The following is a 23,394-nucleotide window of genomic DNA, read 5'->3' on the forward strand; positions in this document are numbered from 1 at the left end:
TTCGTTTTGGATTTCGAATGCTGGATGAACTTGAACTATGTATTGTGGCAATATGTAGCCTGTATCTATGGATCCACTGCAGTAATTCAAAGTAGTATACCTGGTCAGACTTCATCATATTATATTTGACAAATAATGGCTGTGTTCTCAGAGACTGCTTATTTCCTTTGTAGTCTTCTAGTATACGTAATATTTTCTTTTGTAATACATTAAGCCTGTAGTAATTAGAGTTTTATTGTCGTTCCGCAAGTAAGGATACAATAGCTTATTCTGGAGTAAACTATAGAATAGTACAGCGCCTGTTTTAAGCGTTTGAGTGTTGGATGTTGAACTTTATAAATGCAGCCTATTCTACGAGACAGACTTGATTCAAGTTGATTAACATATGTGTTCCATGAGAGGTCGGAGCAGAACCAAACACCTAAAAATTTTTGTTCGGTAATCTGTTCCAGTGGGTGTCCTTCAAATATAATACTAACCGAGTAGCAGTCTTGCTTATTTATGGCTTGAAAATTAAGTGCTTAATTTTATTTATATTTAGACCCACGCAGTTTCTGTGAAGCCATTTAGATAACTGTATTAGATAATCGTTAACAGAGATCTCTAGACAGTGCGCCGTTTCTCCAGTAAAAAATACTTTAGTATCATCTGCATACATTATAATTTGCGGCGATCGGAGGAGCCCTGGCCCTGTCCAGTCTATATAACGTGGCTGACCTATGGTCGCCTATGACCTGTGTCGTCCGTTTCTTTGTCTTTTGTGCTCGTCTTCGTTCGCGCTGTTTATTCAAGATGCTTAACCAGCTAGCCCGCCAAAACGTGTTAACGTGGCCTATGGTGTATTCTATTATCAATATTTATATGTAGAAGTTCAAGAAATACTGCATTAATTGTCCATTGTCTCATGGCGCAGATCTTCGTCATTATTGACGAGTGCACGGACATTACGATAAATTTCCTTGAGAAGAAGGCCCAATCTGGGGAGGCCGTAGAGCTAACGAAGGTCTTTCGACGCATGAGCATGGACACCATGTTTAAGGTTGGCTATGGCGTCGACCTTAATGTACAGAACAGTCCTCCAGGTGGGCCCCTCGACCAGATGGGTGACGGCGCAATAAGGCTGGTGCGAAACCTGCCTTTTCAAGGCGTGACTTTTTGGTCCAGTAAGTAGCTTTACCTTACCCTTCACCTAACTCTGAGTTTCTGGCGTGTCCAGAAGTGTCATGAAGATAGTTTAAAGTAGTACACCTGGTCAGACTTCATGAGACTGAGCCACCGCCGCGGTGGCTCAGTGGTTATGGTGCTCGGCTCCTGACCCGAAAGACGTGGGTTCGATCCCGGCCGCGGCGGTTGAATTTCTTTGGAGGAGAAATTCCAGAGGCCCGTGTACTGTGCGATGTCAGTGCACGTTAAAGAACCCCAGGTGGTCGCAATTTCCGGAGCCCTCCACTACGGCGTCTCTCATAGCCTTAGTCTCTTTGGGACGTTAAACCCCATAAACCAAATCATAAACCAAACCAGTTAAGCAAGAGAATGCGCAAGGCAAACAAGGACCAGAAGAGCACTAGTACAGGCGCACGTGTCCTTCGCTTGTTTTTGTGCACTGCCCCTCCATGTTCGTATTGCGCGGTCCCTCGTTTAACTATGTACGACCGACTTTCCCAAAAACGTACAGTGTCTTAGGAATTGCCAGAGGTTCTTTACATTTGCTTCGTCATGAGTGGCGTTTTCCCCGAGAGCAAGCGCATACGGTTGAAGGCAGAACAGTGTGACGCATTCAAAAAATGCTGGAGCTAGTAAAGAGGGATTAGAATATAGGACATTTCTCCCTGCTTGAACACATTCCCCTTGTCCTGTTACTGCGGATGACAACCTCAAATGATCCTTCGCAGCCTTCAATTATCTAATAAAAGTGAAAAGTGGATCCATTTTACTGAGGTCGCGAATGTACCGCGAATACCGGGTGTTATTTTTTAGAAGGTCCAAAACTTTTAAAAAAAGGTAAATTGCTTTAGTTTTATTTTAGCACTGGGGCTATACTGGAAGCTACGGCGGGCGCCAGACAAGAGGAAAACTGCTTTAATTAGTTCGCTGATTAACTAAATATCTTAATAAGTTTTTCTAATTTTTATTTTAGGGGGTATATTGTATTCGCAGAATTGGAGATCGTCCTCCAAACAGTCCAACCGAGAAAAAAACAATTTTAATTAAAAACTTTTCACGCACGTTACAAGGCACGAAAAAGTCACCCTGGCAGGCATCTTCACACCGTAACTCAGCGGCGGTGAGCGCCTCTGACGTAGTTCGCTCCGCCCTGCGCTTTGCGTCACACGGCTGACGTCACCTGAAGCCGGGACGGACGGCTTGCGCTATCGCTGCTTGTTTCGCTTCACTCCGCGGACTCACGGAATAACGCGTTGGAACAAAAACGCACTGACACAAAGCGCAGGGCGGAGCGAGCTACGTCACAAGCGCTCACAGACGCTGTGTTACAGTGTGAAGCTGCTTACCAGGGTGACTTTTTCTCGCTTCATAACGCGCGCAAGAAATTTTTTCGTGAATTTTTTTTTTCTTGGCTGGACTGTTTGGAAGACGATCTCCAATTCTGCTAATACAACATATCCCCTAAAATAAAAATTATCAAAGGTAATTAACGTATTCAGTTAATCAGCGAACTAATTAAAGTAGTTTGCCTCTTACCTGGCGTCCGCCGTAGCCCTCAGTATAGCTCCAGGGTTAAAATAAATCTAAAGGAATTTACCTTTCTTTAAAAATTTTGCGCGTTCTAAAAAAACACCCGGTAAATACCGGATATAACCAAGCGAACGGTAGTGTGCACAGCCTCGGAGGCCACACATCAGCGTGTTTGCGCACAGTAGGGAAGTCCAAGTGAACACTTATAGAGCATAGGTGGATCTTCTTTTTGAACATCTTTTGCTGATAAGGCTGACAAAAACTTTTTTTTTAGGAGGGGGTGGGGGGGGGGAATTCTGAAAGTTTACTCGGCATTGTAAACAACGTGGGTGTACATATTCTAGTATAAATTCGAGCGCCCTTCAGCCGAATTTCCACAGTTTCTCTGCTGTTCGTCGTTCTTGTGTGGAGTATTGCGAAGTTCGTTACTTAAAACCGAGAAGTCTCTTCGTAGAAAGACTTCGTGCAAAACATAGAGAAACAAAAAAGAAAAACATTGCTCTGTTGGTAAAGTGGCCACTTCCCCCCAGAACACCATGTTTGTCCACGGCCAGGGAAGGCCAGGCATGGTGTGCTTTCACAAATACTGCTAGTGTACGCGTGTACACGGTATATTCGGACCAATGTTGAATAATTAGATATCAGAGCGACAGCACCTCTGAAATCTGAAATGACCGGGAAAACACGTTAGCTTTTGAACTTCGCTTAATGACACGACGACATCAAGAAATAGGTAACAAGAGAGTAACTGGACGAAACTTCCATGAGCCAGAAATAACTTACTCTTCACCATTTAATGTTTCCTTTGATTACATGCAATGCATCATGCAAGCACCAATGCTGCACTAGGTACTAAATTACACACGGGGACCAAATCAGACAATAGCTTCCACAGCCATAGTAATTTCGACTTTTTGGAGTAGAAAGAAAAAAAGAAAAACTACCGGGGGCGCTGAGACTGCTTGCATGGTAAGAATCGAAACGCACTGTACACTACAGCTGTTTCCATTGTTGGTGGTTACAGCGCTTGTGTAACGGAGTCCGCTTTCGTCATCAAACCGAGCACCGTACGGAACTACGCGGCTTAATGCTCATATATGCAGAATTTTCATTCTCTACTTAACATTCACAGAGGGTGCGAGCGCCCTAACCACTACCTGCTCAGTGGCGCAGTGGTGAAACGATACGCCACTGCACTGACAGGTGGCTGTTCCTGTCACAGCCACCGTAGGGATAGTGCGACCCATGCTGCTCTTCCCGAGCAACTTTCCGCGCCTCTGACGCTACGAGCTAGTCCTATTGGCTGCATCTTGCGCGGAGCTCCGCCGAACTTACCCGAGCTTGACCTATTGGCTGCAGCTTGCGCGGCGCTCCACCGAACTTACCCGAGCTTCCCTTATTGGCTGCAGCTTGCGCGGCAATCCTCCGAACTTACCCGAGCTTCCCTATTGGCTGCAGCATGCGCGGCGGTCCTCCGAACTTACCCGAGCTTCCCCTATTGGCTGTAGTTTGCGCGGCGCTCTTTCAAACGAGCTTACCCGAGCTTTCTCTTATTGACTGCAGCTTGCGCGGCGCTCCTGCGAACTTACCCGAGCTTACCCGAGTTACTAACAAGTAACCAAGTTACCGAGTAACTCGGGGTGAGCTCATGTAAGTGTTCACACTTTATGTAAATTTTTTCTGTGCTCACTTTCTGTTAACACTTTCTTTACACACGTTCGGCGGACGCCCCGCATGAGCCAAGTAATGCTTACCAATTAACAAGGATGCAAACGGAGAGCGATGTTAAGGAACATCTTGTGCGGAACTTTTATTAATCTATGTTGCTGGAATCGCATGTATAGTCATCGTCGTACTCATATGTACTACTTTCCTTAGTAAGAAAGCGGTATGAGGCAGTAACCACATAAACAGATTTGTGATACAAAAGTCACAAAAACGCATAGCGTTCTTACAAAGTTATGCACTTCTCATACGAATGCCCTACAGTATCATTCAAACTGAACGAGAGAGAGAAAGGAATTTTGATTAGAGAAAAAGGTGAACGAAATTTGTGTGTCAAAGCCTCCTTGAGATTATTGCATCATACAGCTTTTTAGTAGGTTTGTTTCTAATCGTGTCGTGTACAGCTGTTCGAGATATATAGCTCATTCTAAAACATCCGGACGTGGCGTTTCATTTTTTCAGACTGCTTTCCGGAGCTACGCCTCTTATGGCTTCTTGTGGCCTGGGTGACGTCACGCATTGTGGTTCCTTATTTCGCACGGGCCGTTAAGTTCATAGAACCTGTCCTGAGTGAAAGGAGGTCGAAGGCACTGGTAAGCATGTGAAATTTGGTACCTCTAGCAGCATGTGAAAAGATTCGACTGACGGCCAAAATCAAGAACAGGAAATGAAGTACAATCCACGAAAACGGTCCCAATGTCACTATGGAGTGATTAAACACCATTGCTTTGAAATGCATCCATGAGTTTTCACGTGCGCGCTAAATGTTCAGATTTTTTTTACTACTGCTGATTGATAGCTGACGGCTACGACACTTAAGGTTGTTTGCGAAAAAAAAAATACAGGTGAGACCAGCTGTTCCAGGTATGAGACGAACGGCGAATTCAACAATCTTGGGTGAGCCGGCGGTTCATTGCCACAAACGATACGCGGCGAATAACCAGAAACCGGACTGAAGGTGACAAGACGCAGAATAAGCGCTAACTTTTAACTTCAAACTCGGAAACGGAAACGGAAAGTCGGCTCTTCTTGCGTTCTCTGATTTCGTGATATCTATTCTGTTTGCGGGTTATGATTTTTCTTGAAGATGAATATTTTGCTTCAAATCAAATCTTTCGCAGCACCAGAAGGCTGACGTGCTGCAACTTCTATTGAATAAAGAGACCAGAGGTGAACTATTTGAAAACGGCAAGCACGGTAAGCGAGGTGTTTGGTTTATCCAGGCTGTGTCGTTGACTAGTCCGTAAAGAATTCCGAATTTTGAAAGCGCATTTTAATACAGGTCACTAGAAAAGAGCAGCGGATTCTTCATAGTTCTGTTATCCGCTTCCCTTATCGGCGCTTTAAAATTCGTAATTTCTGGAAATATATTTTTACACTGCCTTGATGGAAGTGCTAAACACTGCCGATCCTACTGTCCGTCGTTAGCACTTATTCCGTCTGCGCATAGTAGAAACGATCTTGACGTTAGTCGTATGTTCGCTGTTTTTGCGGCTCTAGCTCTTATTCATTTATTCATTCCAAAATGCCCTTAAAAGCCCCCTTTCGAAGGTAGTACGTGATTTAGCTCTAAATTTCTACGAACTCAAGAGAAGATAAGTCAGAAAAAGAAAAAGCTTCAAACTACTACGGAAGCGGCTAAGTCGTTTGCATTGTGTGAAACTACAGGAGGGGCACTAAATGCGGCAGCACTCCAACTCGCAGAACACAATTTACTGAAATAATACTCGTATCAAAAGGCAGTGTTCAACTCATATTCAAGAACAGGTTCCCAGGAGGAAGCATATTTAAAAAAAGAGTAGGCAAGAACACTGGAAACAATTGGGACAAGAAAAGTAGCACCCAAAACAGATAAAAAGAGATGCTCTCAACAAAGCGTTCTGAATAAAACTGAAAAAGGGAGGGAGAAACAGTAACACTGGTACAAAGCGAAATGCGATGTCCGAGTCTTTCCCTGGAAGCCCTACAGAGCTGCGGCGCTCAATGCCTCGGCCGAGTCAGTATCAAAGGTTTCCGACTGTTAGGCAGTAAAACCGGAGCTCAAGCATTTTAACTTTATGGTGTACTAATGGCTTGAATTCGTAAATCCACGTTTATAGATACATTTTTTTCTAAAATTGAGTATATCAGCTTCTGTCACGAGTCCCCAGTTCCTGGAATATTACTATTCCAACACCAGCCGCCCGTGCTTCCCAAGTCCGCGGAAGTTTTTTCAACGCTCTCGAGACCGACTGCTAGTTTAAAGCACCAGACATTATTGATCTGTTCTTCTCACAAGTTTCGAAGACAGGAATCGTGAGCAGTGTTAACAGAATGGTTTTCCTCTGGATTTAAAACAGGGTTTGACGGAGAGACGAAGCTGGCGCTAACAAAAGACGAAGTGATTGCCAATTCCGCATTGTACTTGATTGCTGGGTACGTATTACATAGTGTGCTAGGCCTTTTTCTCGGAACCAGTGGGACTGCCATAACAATACTAAACAAACTTTACCTGTTAGTGGAGAGAGAAGTGTATTGCTGAAGAAGGCACACTGTTGCATCAATTTCCTTACAGTTGTCAATGTTCGCGCTACAAACACATCTATATGAAGAAGGACGCTTTAGATATTTTGTGTTCATGCGAGTGTACACAGCATTCAAGTAGATGCCCAAGTACTTTTACAATGATAGCTGTTAAGCGCCCGTTCCTGGTTTTCGCGTCGTCGTAGTACGTCTTAGTCTGTCGTAGTTTGTAGCAGTCGTCGGCGTAGCGTTGGGTGTCCTAGCGTGGGAACCGCTTTGAGGATGGTTACCGAGCCAGGAGGAAAGCATCACATGAGCGCTGAAATGTATAACCAATGGCTAGTTACGACAAGAACCATACGAAGTATGGTTACCTTGAAAAGAGGAGGGCATCAGGAAGGCGAAGGAAACCCAACCGGAGGTTGGCTACCCTGAAAGAAGGAGAGTATGGCAAGAGTGTAAGAAGGCCGCAGCCGGTCGGCGGTTGCCACGGAAATCACCCGGAGGGTACCTACCGTCGAAGGAGGAGGAGGGTTACCATGGAAGGAGGCTCTCTGGCGAGAGCATTGGAAGGCGTAACTGGGGACTTCAATAAAATGTACTGAGCACACACAGACAAGGGCAAGACGCTTAACACAACAAGTTGTGTTAACCTTCTTGTTCCTTTCTCTGTGTGCCGAGTACCCTTTGTTCAAATGTCTGACCGACTCGCCCAACAACGCTCTTTCTTAACGCGTAACTGGACGATGGTTCCCCTGGTAACCATCCGGAAGGTGGTTACTGTGGAAGGAAGAGGATGTGGCGGAAGCGGAGAAATCCCGAACCGGAGGATGATTACCTTTGAAGGAGGAGATTATGACAGGAACGTGACAGCGCGCATCTGGTACGTAGTTGTCATGGGAACCATCCAAAGTGTAATTACCCTAGAAGGAGAGGGAGGACTGCCGTGAAAGGCGGATTTGCTGACAGTGTTGGCAGGCATTCCACGGTAACCATACAGAACGTGGTTACAGAGGAAGGAGAAGGAATGGTACGGCGGGAGTTGAGGACTGTTGCATGGTCGACCTACGGTAGCTGCTGCGAAACCCTCCACCCGAGGAGAGGATGATCGGTACCGCTGTGCTTTTAAAGGTGCAGTGAAGAGGAATCTGAACTCGTCTTTTTGATGCGGGAACTCAATATGCACGTTCCGAGCATTCTTAGAAACTGCGATTTATTGCCCTGTGTGGCCGATTTCCCTAATTAAATCGAATTAACGTCCGGCTCCCGCCTTTACTTTTTGAATTCTCCCCCGTGCGGTGGGCGGAGTCGACCAACGCTTGGAGTGCCTTTCAGCCAGTCACGTGGCGGCTTGCCACTCTGCCATCGGTGGAGTAATACGTAGTAGTCCGTAGAAGCCAATAGTCCGCGCGTATTTTTATTTCTGCGGGCTTATTTTGCGGCTATATTATCTGCGAATGAAACTATTTATTCACGGAAACCTAAAAAACAAAATAGAGCGAAAGCAAAACCTCCACATAGCTGCCTCAAAGGCACTCCACGCGTTGGTCGACTCCGCCCACCGTACGGGGAGAATTAAAAAAATAAAGGCGGGAGCCGGACGTTAATTCGATTTAATTAGCGAAATCGGCCACACACAGGACAATAAGTCTATAGCGCCCGGCGACGCTATGATGATGATGAAAACGTTTATTAAAGCCTTAGTTGAAGGGAAGGCTGATCGGGTCCCTAGTCCGGGACGCCGTTGGTGAAAGCCGCTGCCCGTGCTCTGGCGACGAGGGCTCGTTGTTCCTCGAGGTCCGAGCTGGACAGGGCCGCCTCCCAGCCCTCCCGCGTTGGCTGATTTATGATGTCAATGCTGTAATTTTTCTGACAAGCCCATACCATGTGGTACAAGTTTGCCTTCTGGCCACAAAATTTGCACTGTGCCGAAAAGGACTCGGGCTCAATGGCGTGAAGCGTAGCTGGGTTATTGAAAGACATAGTTTGTAGCCTGCGAAGGTGACATTCCTCTGATTTACTGAGACCCTTAGCTGGCCTCGGAAGTGTCTGCCTTTCAAGGCGCAAATGTTGCAATATTTCTGAATATGTCGTTAGCGGAGAGGGGGAGCCAGAATCAGGAAAGGAGGACGTAGAAGGATGCCGGGGAAGAAAAGCTCGGGCCGAAGCGTGTGCGCGCTCGTTTCCTTCAACTCCCTGGTGACCTGGTACCCATATTAATTCCTTCCGTTCAGCTGAAGTCCTACATTGACTAAGAATTTTGCAGGCTAGCGGCGTGATTCTGCCACGCATATAGTTTCTATAAGCCGCCTGGGAATCTGTAACTATGTATTTAGATTCGGAGTGCGTTGCGGCTAGGGCTATCGCTACTTGCTATAAAGCGCCGGCGCTGAGATCGGCGTTACAGCGCGCGCTAGAAAAAAAATAAAGATGGACAGCGCGTGCTCGGAGCGCACGCCCGGCACGGGCTGTTCGGAACTAGAAGCTTGCCACGATGGTCGTCAGGAGGTCGTCTCCCTCGACCGACTCAAACCAGCGTACCTCGAGACACCTCCCCAGGAGCTCCCCTCCGTTGTTGCCGGCCCACCTGCAGACCTGCTTGCCGCTGTGGCTAATCCATCTCTGCCCCGTCGGCGCGTACAATTCGCCGTTCCGTCTAGGCGGGGGGCCCTATAGCGCCCGGCGACGCTATAAAGCGCCAGCGCTGAGATCGGCGTTACAGCGCGCGCTAGAAAAAAATAACTATGGACAGCGCGTGCTCGGAGCGCACGCCCGGCACGGGCTGTTCGGAACTAGAAGCCTGCCACGCTGGTCGTCTTGCTCTGGTGCTCCGCTGCGACCCCGCAAATCCTCAACAAGACGACGTTTCTAAGAATGCTCGGAACGTGTAGATCGAGTTCCCGCGGCAAAAAGACGAGTTCAGATTCCTCTTCAGTGCACCTTTAAGGGCCGGACCGGAGAGAAGAGCTAGACGAAGAACGGCTATGTGGGTAAAACTAATAAAAGTGCGCTAGAACTACACAGATGTGAGATAGCTCTGATATTCTGTACCACAACATGCCGTAAAGTATGTACATACCTTAGCATCTGTCGCTGAATGCCGCTTTTACCTGCTTCTCTTAGCAAAATGAAGCGGGGATTTTTTACAGCTGAGAAATTGTTCTCGCGAAATTTAAACTACTGATTACATGACTCTTTATCATAAACTTTTTGCAAGTAATTTTTGGAAGCAGAAGGGTTCTCTCAGTCCATCTAATGAGAACCCTTCTTTTTAAATTCCTAAACTCCTAAAAAAAATATGGGATGCACAAAATTAAAATAAAGAGATTCAGGATAGATCAACGGGAGCTCCGATGGTCGGTTTATTACTAACTGTTAGAATAATTTAGGGCTGAGAACGGCTGCGTTTTGCAACTAGCCTTCACTTTTCAGATGCGATATATAAAGTTCGAATATACATTAACTGCAAGTACGATGTTCTTAATTATTTTATTTATTTATTGATATTGTCAGCCGCAGGCCGTTACAGGGTGGAAACAGATACATATGTAAGTTATGTCACACAGCCACAAGTATGAACAGTGCACAATTCAAAACAGTCAAATTGAAAACGACAATCGTCGCAACACAGCTGTCTTGCACTGCAGATACAGACCTAAAGTACGAACGCTGGGTAAATTTTTATTTATTTATTTATTTCCTCAAAGGTCTCGGTTGAGACATTACATGAGGGAGTGGACGGTATCTGGCAAACAATGGTAAAAAATGTCAAGATGAAAGGTTGGCGACGCTCCGCTTGAATTCTAGTGGGTTGATGATAATGGCAACTTCGGTGGGCAGGTCATTCCAGTCTCGTGCAGTACGCTGAAAATATGACTGCTGAAATGTCTCAGTATGGGCTTGTAGGGGATACACTGCGTTACTATGGCTGAACCGGGCGATGCGGTGGGCTCTTTATATGTAGGGGTTATCAAGAGGCAAAGAATGAAAAAATTTATGAAAAAGGTTAAGACGTGCTATCTTACGGCGCGAGGCTAGGGGGGGCAAGTTGATTCGAGCTTTTAGTGCTGAGATGCTTGAGTGGTAGGAATAATTAGATAGAATGAATCGTGTTGCGCGGTTCTGAACCAATTCGAGGGCGTTAGTAAGATTATTGTGGTGCGGATCAAAAATAGCGTTAGCATACTCAAACTTGGGACGCACAAAGGTTTGAAAAGCAAGCGGTTTAATAGGGGGAGGAGCGAGTGAAGGGTTACGGCTTAAATAACCTAGAGCACAATTAGCAGAATTTATTATGTGATTAATATGACAGGTCCAAGTTAGGTCACGCGAGATATGCACACCAAGATATTTGAATGATTCGGATGTTCCAATCTGCAGGTTATTAATATTATAATTAGGCGCTACGTAATTACGACGACGGTGAATGGACATTAACACGGTTTTAGAAATATTTAATGACATGAACCATGTTTTACACCAGTCCTGTATGCGAATAAGGTCAGTTTGTAATGCGAGATGGTCGGTGGAGTTAGTAATGCTTCGGTAAACGACATAATCATCGGCAAAGAGTCGGATATGAGAAGAAATGTTACACGGTAGGTCATTAATATATATCAAGAAAAGGAGGGGCCCGAGTACCGTTCCTTGAGGTACCCCGGAGAGCACAGGTGTTAAGGATGAAGAGTGTGAATTGGCATATACGAACTGCTGACGGTTAGATAAAAACCCTCGAATCCAGTTCAGAACACATGGATGAATATTAAGGCGCGATAACTTTAGTAAGAGACGACCATGGGGGACCTTATCGAATGCTTTTTCGAAGTCTAAAAACACTGCATCAGTCGGGATATTACGATCAAGGTTTAAATGTGAGTCGTGCAGGAAGAGTGCCAGTTGGGTGTCACAGGAATGATTCTTGCGAAAACCATGCTGGCTTGAGTGAAAAAAATGAACGGACGATAGGAAATTAGCCATATGCGAGTATAAAACATGCTCCATTATTTTGCAAGAAACGCTTGTTATGGAAATCGGGCGGTAGTTACTCGGCGATGATCGGCTTCCTTTCTTGAAGACTGGGATGACCTTGCCCACCTGCCAGTCACGTGGAATCGAACCGGTGTTCAGGGATTCCTGGAATATGAGCGATAAGAACAGGCTACACGTATGTTTAGTATTTTTCAGCACTTTGGCGTTGATGCCGTCCACTCCAGTAGATGACGAGTTCTTCAGTGACTCAATTACCTTGACTATGCCGACGGGATGAAATGTGATATTTTGCATGAGCGGGTGCGTAAAATATGGTGGATCTGGAAGATTGTCAAGGACTTCATTAGTAAAGACCGAACTGAATGCTGTGTTAAGAACATCTGCAACCTCAGTGTCGGGAATAGGAGATCCAGAGCTACTGTTAAGTGAAATCTCATTACATTGATTAGGGCTAATGGTTTACAATATTTTGGCTTACAACCATAAAATAGCAGTAAGGAAACAAAACGTATGACAAGAAAAACAAAATTACAGGGATGTCTATTCAGGTAAGTGACGGTACAAGCAATTTTCAAATTTGGGGAGATTGTCTATTTGCAGAAAGGCCTGAGGCAGGGAATTTTTCTGTTATTGTTCTGGCGAAAAAGGAGTATTTAAAACAGTTAATACGGGCCATAGTGGGTGTAACCTGGTAACTGTGGGAGCTTCTTACAGGGCGACACGAACGCTGTTGCAAATAGAGGCTTGTGTTTAAGTTGAAGTGATTATTGCGCAAAAGATAAAGAAATTTTAGCCTGGCGATCTTCCTTCGTTTCGACAGTGAAGGAAGTTGTAATTCATGTAGCATGTCAGTCACGGAATCAGTATATCTATATTTTGACAGAATGAACCTGGCGGCCCTTCTTTGAACTTTTTCGATCTTATCCGTTTGATTTGACTGATACGGATCCCATATGACGCTTGCATATTACAATGTCGGACGTACCAGCGCGTACTGCTTCAATGCACACGAAGGCATCGAAAAGATTCGCGAAGGCAGAATGTTGTAATGCAAGTATACGCTTCTATCGAGTACTCGCTCTCTGGAATGGATTTTAAAGACACAAATTTGAAATGTAACGACTCCCTAGAGTTGCTGTGTACATTATTGTATTTAGCGAAATGAATCCCAGGGCACGTCCTGCAAGCAGGTATTAATTGGCTGTTTATTCCTGTACGCAGTTTGGAAGCAACACCGAGTACTATGGCACTCATGCTACACCTGGTTGCTCAGTATCCACAGGTTCAAGAAAGGCTTCGAGAAGAAATTATGGGTGTTCTTCAAACAGATGTAAGGCAACGCACAGTATATGATATTTGCAAGCGACTTTTTACATACGTGCATGGGATGTTGCAGAGCTGAAATCATTTATGCCCTCGTTGGGCAGGAAAGGTAAAACTGCCGCAAGCACACGTTCACAATGACGTGATTGTGCTATTGTAATACGCATTCAGATTGTGATATTGTTTTCATATTTTTTCATTGCGATCTTGGTTTTGTTTTCGCGGCGAATGAAGGAATAAAGATGCAAGGTGGTTAAAGCGTTAATTTATCATTTCCTCAATATTTCGTCCAAATATAGGCCCCCGCAGTGGCTCAGTGGTTATTGCAGTCGGATGCGGACCCGAAATACGTGGGCTGGGCCCCTGCCGGGGCGGTGGCATTTGAATGGAGGCGAAATTCTAGAGGCCCGCGTACTGTGCGATGTCAGTGCATGTTAAAGAACCCTAGGTAGTCGAAAATTTCGAAGCCCTTTCCTACGGCGTTCCTCATAGACTGAGTCTCTTTCGGACGTAAAACCATAATAACCAAACCTAAGCATCTTTCCCGGCACAAGGTCAGGATGAAAATAAAAGTGGCAGTGGTTTAGCGATGGTTAAACCTAGCGGATTTTGAAAGGAACGAGGAGAGAGAGGCGATGGAGAGCGCGCGGCAGCGGCGGCGGCCCCGGCAGGCTAGTTATGCACCGCTACTGCGCATGCGGAACTGTCGAGTGCGGCGGCGGCACCTCCCAGTCACCCGCGCATCGACGGCGGCGGCGCGCCTGCTGTGCGCCGTCCTCGCGCATGCGCAGTATAGCCTTGCGTCAACTACGCAAAACGGCTCGGTGGCTCACGTAGTGTTGCTTTCGCAACAAATACCTTCAAAAGTTCTATAAAGAAACGGCAAGGACCTCGAAATATCCGCTTTTCTGTTGTTAGATCACCTTTTGGCATAATTGTTAACAATTCATAAAACTGCCGTGGTTCGGGGACAACTTTTTCTAAAATAAAACGAAGTGTGTAGACATTTGTGTAGAAACAGCGTAAAAGACACGTAAAACTTTTTCAGGGAAAGACCACTGAGCCCTTCACTTGATTTTTTTTGTGTTCTCCGCTATTTTTACAAGAAAAGGGTTTTCTTGAACTACGAAGTTGGCGTAAGATCTTTGTCGACGTCATTTAACAGGCGCATGGGTGTGCTTCTGTTTTTGCAAATTAGTAACTGCTTCCTTAAAAAAGTATTTTCTCCGCCTTTTAAGATTACAGCAAACATTTCACCAAATTATAGTGTTTGAGAAAGGTATTAACGCGTCATGTCATATAGGTAAGAAATGTTGGAGACGTTTAGGCAGGGCTGACGACGGGCCCCTACGAGCTGATGGTACATTCCTTTAGTAATTTTCACATTGAACGCAAGGTTATTGAAGGGCCAACTGTTCTACACCATACGTCGGAACCGTTCGTTGCCTGCTGTTTTTAATTGACAGTCTTGCCTTGGAAGGAGAATTAGAGATATATTTTTGTTCTACTGTTCGGGCGACAGTTTGATGTTTCCTTCGCACAATTCTAGGTGAGAAAAAAGTGTTTTGGTGATTGCGTTTTTTTTAATTTTCAGTTAAACACATAAATCCAACAGTACTTTCACATTCCACTTGCACAGTCTTGAAGCGCAGAGCTAAAGAGGTAGAAGTCGACCTCACGGGGCAGCGGACACCATGGTCATGTTTCAAATAGAGCATTATACTTCAGCAAAGCGTCGGAATAATAGCAAGCTGCAGGCTATAAGGGCTTGCAACTCTTTATCTTACATAGAGAATTCGAACAAGCCCAGGAATACTGATTATGGAAGTAATTTTACTCTAACATCCAAACTATAACGTAACGGTGAGTAAATAAGCGACGTTTATATTTCGCAGAAGGAGTTCACGGACAAGAACGTGTCAAAACTGCAATATATGGACATGGTCCTCAATGAATCAATGCGCTTTTACACAGCAGATGCAGGGTGAGTGACAAGATAAGTCTAATCCACATGCGACGTAAAAGCCTGCACTGCAGGATAAGTTGTGCTGACAGTATAGTGTGCGAGTAATACTGCATTTTTCCAAGAACACCCATCCTCTTTCACTGAACTATCTAATGTGATGGCATGCCTAGACTGTTCTGCGCTTTGGAACGTTTCCCACTCTTCAACTTCATTAGTGATACCAAAACCTTGTTTACGATATCTATCTCTCATTTCTAGCTAATTTCCTTTAACTTACAACGCGAAAGCTAGTCTTAACAGTGCGCAAATTTTATAAGACATTGGGATGGATTTGAATACGTTTTTCATTTTATGCATCAAAGAAAACTAATCGAGTTAATTTAAGGAAGCCTTGCCACTAGCTCAGAGGAGCACCAGAACTTAATGCATCGTCTGGCTGACTGTTTGATGCCATGTTAGTTTTTATAAGGCAAATGAGTTGCTCCGGCATGGTTACAGAATGATGACCACTTCGCCCTGATCACATTCAGGTTCGTGACACGGCGAGCCGCGAAGACGTACGAATATGAAGGAGTCAAGATTCCTAAAGGCGTAAGCGTCATGGTGCCTGTTTCTTACCTCCACCACGACCCAGAAGCATGGTGGGAGCCTGAAAAATTTGACCCGGAAAGGTACAAATGTAGTGGCTATACTGCTTTAAGAACACGAAGTCCGAGTATGCATGGAGTTTAAATCGGCGTATGCACTTTTATTAGCCGAGAGTTAGTCCCATTGATCGCTAGTTATCTTTAATACTGAATAATATGCCATTCTATTTTACTTATTCGTTCGTGCAAAGCTTTACATGATTCTGGGCTCAAACAACGTTCCCAATAACTTAGGCTCAGCGACTAATGTTGCCACATCGAGGGAAAATGTACACTGTGTTGTTTTCTTAGAGAGAAAAGGCAAGACCTTGAACTGTTTCACAAGTACAAACCCCTAGGCAAGGCGCTAACCAAGGACTCTTAGTTTATTTTTGTGTCGTGTGTCGCAATGAGTTCAAAACGTCTAAGAATTATATGATTCAGGAGGAGCCGGTGAAATTTTTCACTTCCTGTACGGTCAGAAATTGAACAAGGAAGTTTCTGGGCTTGAGCATACTACAAACAGAACTGAAAACGCTGACAATGAGTGATAATAGGTGCCATAAACGTAGCAGAAAGGCTATCACACAGACGAAGTCCTGAAGTTTTATGTAAGATTGCGTCATTTGCTGTCTATAACATAAGGGGAATACAGCCCTCTTACGTATGACCAAATGTTAGTACTACTTCGACGCAAGCCTTAGCCATTGCACGCCCACGACGTTTTCCCGCACTAAGACGTCAGTGGCAATCGCCGAAACTAATAAGTTATATAATACACGACGCGAAGCTCTGTCATGAGCAGTACAGAGTAGCTAACCTGGCCTAATAGGTTAGGCCTGAGAGCAATGAAAGCGCTGTGTGATCGTCTGGCACCAATCTTGAGCTGTTTTTTTTATTGCGTGCGGAACATTAGAGTTAGTGGTATAAAATGGGATCAATTGGTGGCTGGGCCAAACTTTGCTCATTTTGAAAGCCTTGTTTCTCGATTCAGTTTCGCGCTAGTATTTTCACATATCTTTCTGTGCGTTGAAATATTTAGTCGACGATAGATAACAAGAACTTGACGCAAATGATCCAGGATAGATATTGGTGCAACCATGCATCGCTTAATACAATAAGATATTGTACTCCGCGAATTTTAAAATATCTCTGTATTGTAAGGCAGGACTAGACGGACCAGCTTTATTCTGACCCGTAGCCAGAGGCGTGTCCCGAGCGAACAGCCCAAGCACTGACGACGAGTATTGACAGGTGATAATAGATGAAGTCGTACCCAGATATAATCACATCGCCTCTATCACCAGGACTGACATATCTTGCGGAGGAATTATGATCCTAGGTCTTCAGATACTGCTTTAATCGCCAAGTCACTCGTTTTAGCATCGCATTGTTTATAGGCCCTCTTAGGTAACAATGAATTACGCCGCAAGTTCTGGTTTATTTACGCTATTCACTGAGTTCTCATAAGCGAGTAAAAAGATACTCAGTCCTACACTTGTCGGTGCATTCACACGCAGGTTCAGCCCTGAGAACAGGTCTCGGATCCATCCGCTCAGCTTCCAGCCTTTTGGCAAAGGACCAAGAGAATGTTTGGGTCGGAATTTCGCGCTTCTACAAATGAAGCTAATGCTTGCCAAATTTCTGGTAAACTTCAAGGTGTCTATTGACGAAGAGCATCACAAGGTGGGCATGTCGTTGAGTGTATGATCTCTTGACAGCCCGTGCAAAAATGCACGTTGTATCGATAATTACTAAGTTGTATAGTAATGGTTCATGTCCTTCATATTGATGTCCTACCTAAAACTATCTATGCGCTGAATAAAAGTTGAGCATCAAAACAACATTCAACAATGGCGCATGAGTAGTAGATAAATAGGAAAGGAAAGTCGGGAAGGTGAACCAGATTATTTTTCGGTTGGTTGCCATTCAGACGCAAAAGCATTTTAGTATACTCAATATTGCGGAGAAAAGGTACGAACGTATGAAAATAGTGGGACGAATCAAGCGAGCGGTGCAAAAGCACCACGCTTTACACATGCACAGGATTACCTTAAAATGACTCCCAGGTGGCAACCACTCCGGCTATAGTTCGATCTGTGCTGATATATTGAACAGGCTAATATAACAGAGGATCACTCTCCAGCTCAACACGTATTTTTTTTATTAAGCACCGGGTATGCACAATATACAGGTATAGTGAAAGGTATAGAACATCAAAGGTTCGCTTACGGGAAACGTGGTTAGTTTTGCACAGGCAGCATTCCGATTCTCCTCAAGGTGGTAGCCATTTTGCTCATACCTCCAGATAGGGCGTCTGCTGATTCTATAAGCTGCTTACTACACGTCTTCAAAGTACACCCCTTGAACCCCTTCCATTTGATAAAAACTACACATGATCGATCACGTCTTTACCGCAACTGGCAATGCAAGTAAGACCTCTCCAGAATTCTATTTAGAAATCTCTCACGATTAGTTAAAGCAGCGTTGAGCCGAAGGCAACAGAGTAAGGTTGCTTCGTTGGTCAGGCTGAGGACGAACATGCAGATCAACGACCCCAGGATGCAGACGTCACTTGTCAAAACTAACAGAAATGTACGAATCCGGCGTGCGTAGTTCCTTCAACTTCTATATTACTTCATCGTTTCTCTTTAAGCAGGTTACAGAGCTATTCGTTCCTCATACATCTTACATCTTACATCTTAGATCACACATCCTACATCTTAGAGCTTACATGCATTCTAGATGCTCTGTGAATCAGAACGCCACTCCCGTAGCCCAGAAACGAGAGGGTTGGAGGCAAGAAAATACGCGTTAAAATCTATAAGTCAACCAAAAATAAATGGGCAGGAAATCTTTTCCTTTGCTTCGAAGAGTTTTAATTGACAATAGGGTGCGTGGGTAAATGAAAAAAAGAAGAGCAACCGTGGTCGCGGTAACTGCGTTAAAGATCGGGAATCTCTTGAACTCTCAGAGCAAAGTAAAAATAAGACAAGATTTTTTATAGGGGAATAAAAAAGGGAAAACGCCAAGGAAATAGTGCAAAAAAAAAAGAATCTATTAAGGCACTACAACGCCGTTCGAAGTATACCCCAGGACATCTGTCAGGCAGAGTTGTGGGCGGGAGAGGAGTACAGGTTGCATCGTGGGCAGGGGTGCTCGAGGGAAATTGTGTCCATACATGGACGTTTGCTTTCACCGACGCGTTGGTTTTTATAGAAGGCCACAATGTAAAACAATCGGCGATTCTGGAACATGGTACGACGGCATCGAATTTTCGCTTCTCTACGTCGATGTAGCTCGGATGAATCTTGTTCCTCGCTATGGCGCTGGCGCCAAGAGCATTGCTGCTTTCGCCGAGAGCTTCAGTCTGCTCCTGCGGCGTCTTAGCCGTTGCCAGATGAAGAAGGAACGGGAATCGAAGTCAGGACGAGAACTGAGCTGGTGCGTCGAAAGAGGCCCTGACTTGGGCGCAGTTCGCGCGATCGTGGCGTGATCGACAGAAGCGATGACAGCGCAGCGTGCAAACGTCACGTGCTCACCTCGCGCTATAGCGCCAGCCTGTATGTGCGCTTCACGCAGACACGTCGTGGCACGTATCAGACTGAGGTGTTTCGTTGCAAGCCGCTTGATTTTAGAAGCGCAGGGTAGTAGTAGTAGTAAAAACATTTATTTTTGCAAAAGGAAGAGTTAGGGAGTAGGGGGTGGGGGATAGATAGATAGATGTGGAGCATCAGTGGTCGGTCTTCCCTATTCCAGGATCCCGTTGGCCTCCGCCACTGCCTTGGCCCTCGTCACCAGCATAAGCTGTGTGCTCGGGTCGGAGTCAGCCAGGAGGGCCTCCCACTGCTCTAGACTAGGGCTATTTATCTTTGGTAATAAAGGGCTTTTTTCACAGCCCCAGGTGGCATGGTACGTTGTGCGTAGCCCCCAAACCACACGCACTCTTTCGCGTATCTGTTCGGCCACATTTTATGATACATGGCTCTACTAGGTCCAATTTCTAGAAACAGTGGACGACGACTTTGACGATAGCGGGTTCTAACGCTATCGCACCAGACTGACATTTCCTCTTCGAACTTAAAGCGTGAAATAAGCAGTAGCCGGTAAGCTGTCCACGGGTGTGTGGACGGGAACGAGCAGCGCGCCGTTTCTGCGCCAGTTCTGTGGCACGCTGATCCAAGTCAGTGCGGGCTAAACGTTCCCTCTTACGCTCCGGCGCGCAATGCAGAGCGGCCTTACCCAACCATATCAGCAACGCCTCCTTAGGCGGAGAAATTGACGCTACGCTTGCGGTAAACAGTCTATGCATAACTAGCTTTGAGGTCAATTTCATGGGTCGTGCAAATATCACGTCGTGTGGCAGCCCGCTAACCTAACTACGCTGTGGAACCAGAGAGCTCACTGTGGCTGCCTCTCACTCAGTAGACATGCTTGCACACGACGTCCAGACCGTTGTCAAGATAGCTACAGGTGTAAAACACCCCGAGCCCTTTTTCGCAAGCCGGCGTTCGCTCAGATTAGCCTATTTTCACTGGCGCTAACAAGACCAGTCATAGCTTGACATGTCGTACACGGACCAGTGTGCGGCTGGGTAAGGACACGACAGCCCTATCAGAAAGTGTGTCGTCTTCAGGAAGCAATATTAGGGACTAGTGAAGTGTGTGCTGGCTTAGTAACGTCAATTGCTGGTACGAAGGAAATTCGGCATCGGGCATCGCTGTTTGCTTATATCGAATTTGGAGGGCGGCAAGCGACTGGAAACCAAAACGTCCTCCATCATTTCCTGTTATGCGCCCGCGAAGGCCACGTTAAAAAAACATATTTGCTACTAGTAGTGTACTACAGGCTAACGTAAGCAAAAAGGCTGGGAAAAGAGACATGCACCGGCTGCTTCGTTTCTAGCGCTAGCGGACACAGGTCTCGTTTCAATCTCCTCCATTTTCTGGGATGGTATTTAAAATGCTGGATTTTTAATATTGGCGCTGCTTAAACCGAGCCGAAATCTGCTTTCATTTTGCGTCCCGTTTTCTAGCTTCGTGAGGTAGCGCCCATTTTAAAAATACTGTCCTAGTCACACTTGATGAAATGATGCCTACTATTTTATCCTCTCTTCGGGTGTGTACTTCAGACTGCTGGCGGAATAACAGCTCTAAATTATTTCTCTTTCTTCAACAGGAGCCTATCAAGCTCAACTCGGCCTTCATCAATTCTGTGGTGCCAAACGGCGTCTGGATGAAGCTTGAGAAAGTGCGACCATGAAAGGCATTTCGAAAGACTAAGGCGAAAACCCTGCCGGAGAATAGCAAGATCGCCAACTGCTCCGCAACCAATACGCTGCTTTACGCATGGTGCCGAAGGACACAAGCTTATATATCTCTTCGCTCCTCCCGAAGCTTTTGTGTTCTTGTGTGCCGGGTTCTTGCCGTTAACCACTAATCCCACCAGCACTGCACAATATTAGAGTCCTTGCGATGCCGTCAATTTTAGGTGAAATATCGTCGTGCGGTAGTTATTTACTCGTTTCTTACGTGTCCAACATTTTTCGACAAATGTTTTGAATATTGAGAAACTGTAAGGTACTGGTACAGAGATATCCAAGGTAATAGTCCATTCTTCCCATATGTAGCAAAATCTTTTTTTATAGAGTTTTCATCGCTCGCATCGCGAATTTAAGACTGCCATATAAAACCAATGGGGTAGGCCTTTGACGAAAAATGATTTTGTCTAGAATTGTTGAGTATGATCGTGCTTTCTCTGAGTGCCTGAATACGGCATCTCAGGGCACCCTTCCTTTTGCGCGCTCTCTTCGTGAAATATAGGTGCTTCCTAAGATCGAGGGCGCTATGGTTCCAGTCAAAGTATACCGAAGGAGCTCAAGTATGAAATCCTGTCGTGTTTCGTAGCTGTGGAGTCATATTCAAGAGAACGGTGTTTTTAGATGTGTTCTTCTTAAAATTAAGAATGCCCTGTATCAGGATAACTGGACACTCTTTTGGAAAATTTAATTGTAGTGTCTGTTATACCGGCAAGAATAAATATTTCTAATTTAAAATAACAAAAGCGATTTTCGCAAAATGAAACAATTTTTTTTTTAAATGGTACCCTTCACAAAAAGTTTACAGGTTCAATCAGGGATATATAGGTAATGATCGCCAAACGAAAAACAATCGTATTGGAAAGCAGAGTTCGTAATTCCGCACACGGTATTTTTATTTATAACAGGGCAGTTATAGAATGCATGAAAATAAAAATTAGCTTTTTTTTATTTATGTCTGCAGGGAATGTTTCGCACTTTTTTCTTCCTCTGGTTCTGTTACCGTCTAAAGAGGTGGTTCTCATGGCTTGTTACGTATCAGCATTTCAATATAGGTCCCTTTATTCGTTTCGCATTGTGTCGATGAGAAAAGATTTGGTAACGGCTAATGTGCGCCACACCAATCCCCTCGCTTTCTTGATATCCTACATGTGTGTGTGAAGATATTTTGTTGCACAAATGTCTCAAAATAAAGGATCTTAAATAAAAAGATGTGTCAAATCAACTTATGCTCTTTCAAAAGCCATAGGAGGTGGACATTTCTCTCTCGTAGTCTTCACTCTGCAAAAACGGTCTGTGCAAGAAAAATGGTTGAGCCCTTTTATTCTTTAACTACAAATATATGTTGTTGGTGAATGGAAATCGGTCAGCAAATTTCAGTAATCATCACGCAACCATAATGTGCTTCAGCTTTATCGCCGTACATATTTTAAACGAATTATGAAAGAATGAGTAAATTCTGTCTAGCTGCCAACCTCTGTAGGCATTTTGATTATTGTGCAATTTGCGTTTGATGAAAAGCGCCTTTAAAAACATATAAAGATTAGCAGCTCTGTGCAATACACAGCAGTCTGCTGACCAACCTCCACTGAAGTTGCTACAAACATTTTTCAATTTACGATGACCCCACAGTTGTTTCATATACTTTCCGGTAACAAAATAAGGAAATGTGAGAATAAAAACAGGCGAGAAAAAGTAGGTTGTGATGTAATCGTGCACTCTACATTCTGTTTCCGCCAGAGCTGAGAACAAGTAAAACGATGCCTACAATCTCTCCGAAGCTCCAGGTAGGCAAACATTAATTAGTCATAACGTGAAGTTAGCACCAAGGTGTACTTTTACAGAATTTTACGTATATAACATCGCAAAAGTAGTGTAAAATGAATCCAGGATTAGATGGATAGGTACATAGGTAGATGGATACATATTTTGGATCTATGCCCTTGCACTGTCCTTTGCTATGATTTTGTAGACGTGTTTTCTGCTTAATAATAATATATTGAATGTTACTATTAGAAAGTTGTGTTGTACAAACATTTGCACTGGGATCATTATATTGTTTATGTATGTGTACGTATGTTCCCCTTGCTGTTGTGTTCGAGTGGTGCTTAGGGCCCAGTCAGGCGGATTGATTTTCGCCTTTTGCCCTCCGCACCAAGGCACTGTGTTGTCTAAATTTCTTGAATAAAAAAAAAACACGTAAGTGGAGCAGCCTCCTCGCCTGCCGCATTCGCGGATAAAGCCCATCACCA

General features: G+C 44.7%; 1 protein-coding gene across 1 annotated transcript in view; it reads left to right on the forward strand.

Moving 5' to 3' along the window:
• LOC149347340 (cytochrome P450 3A12-like) overlaps positions 1 to 22,245 on the forward strand; it is a 44,155-nt gene extending 21,910 nt beyond the window's left edge. The window contains exons 6-14 of the mRNA XM_089585557.1: positions 914 to 1,163; positions 4,882 to 5,012; positions 5,541 to 5,616; positions 6,759 to 6,834; positions 13,132 to 13,240; positions 15,129 to 15,217; positions 15,730 to 15,870; positions 17,346 to 17,511; positions 21,004 to 22,245. Coding sequence (XP_089441683.1) covers positions 914 to 1,163; positions 4,882 to 5,012; positions 5,541 to 5,616; positions 6,759 to 6,834; positions 13,132 to 13,240; positions 15,129 to 15,217; positions 15,730 to 15,870; positions 17,346 to 17,511; positions 21,004 to 21,087 — 1,122 coding nt within the window. The 3' untranslated portion in view covers positions 21,088 to 22,245. The remainder of the gene's footprint in view (positions 1 to 913; positions 1,164 to 4,881; positions 5,013 to 5,540; positions 5,617 to 6,758; positions 6,835 to 13,131; positions 13,241 to 15,128; positions 15,218 to 15,729; positions 15,871 to 17,345; positions 17,512 to 21,003) is intronic.
• The last annotated feature ends 1,149 nt before the right edge of the window (positions 22,246 to 23,394 follow it).

Source organism: Amblyomma mixtum, chromosome 4 (genome assembly GCF_055824585.1).
Source record: "Amblyomma mixtum isolate Tamu chromosome 4, ASM5582458v1, whole genome shotgun sequence".
In the NCBI taxonomy this organism is placed as follows: Eukaryota; Metazoa; Arthropoda; class Arachnida; order Ixodida; family Ixodidae; genus Amblyomma; species Amblyomma mixtum.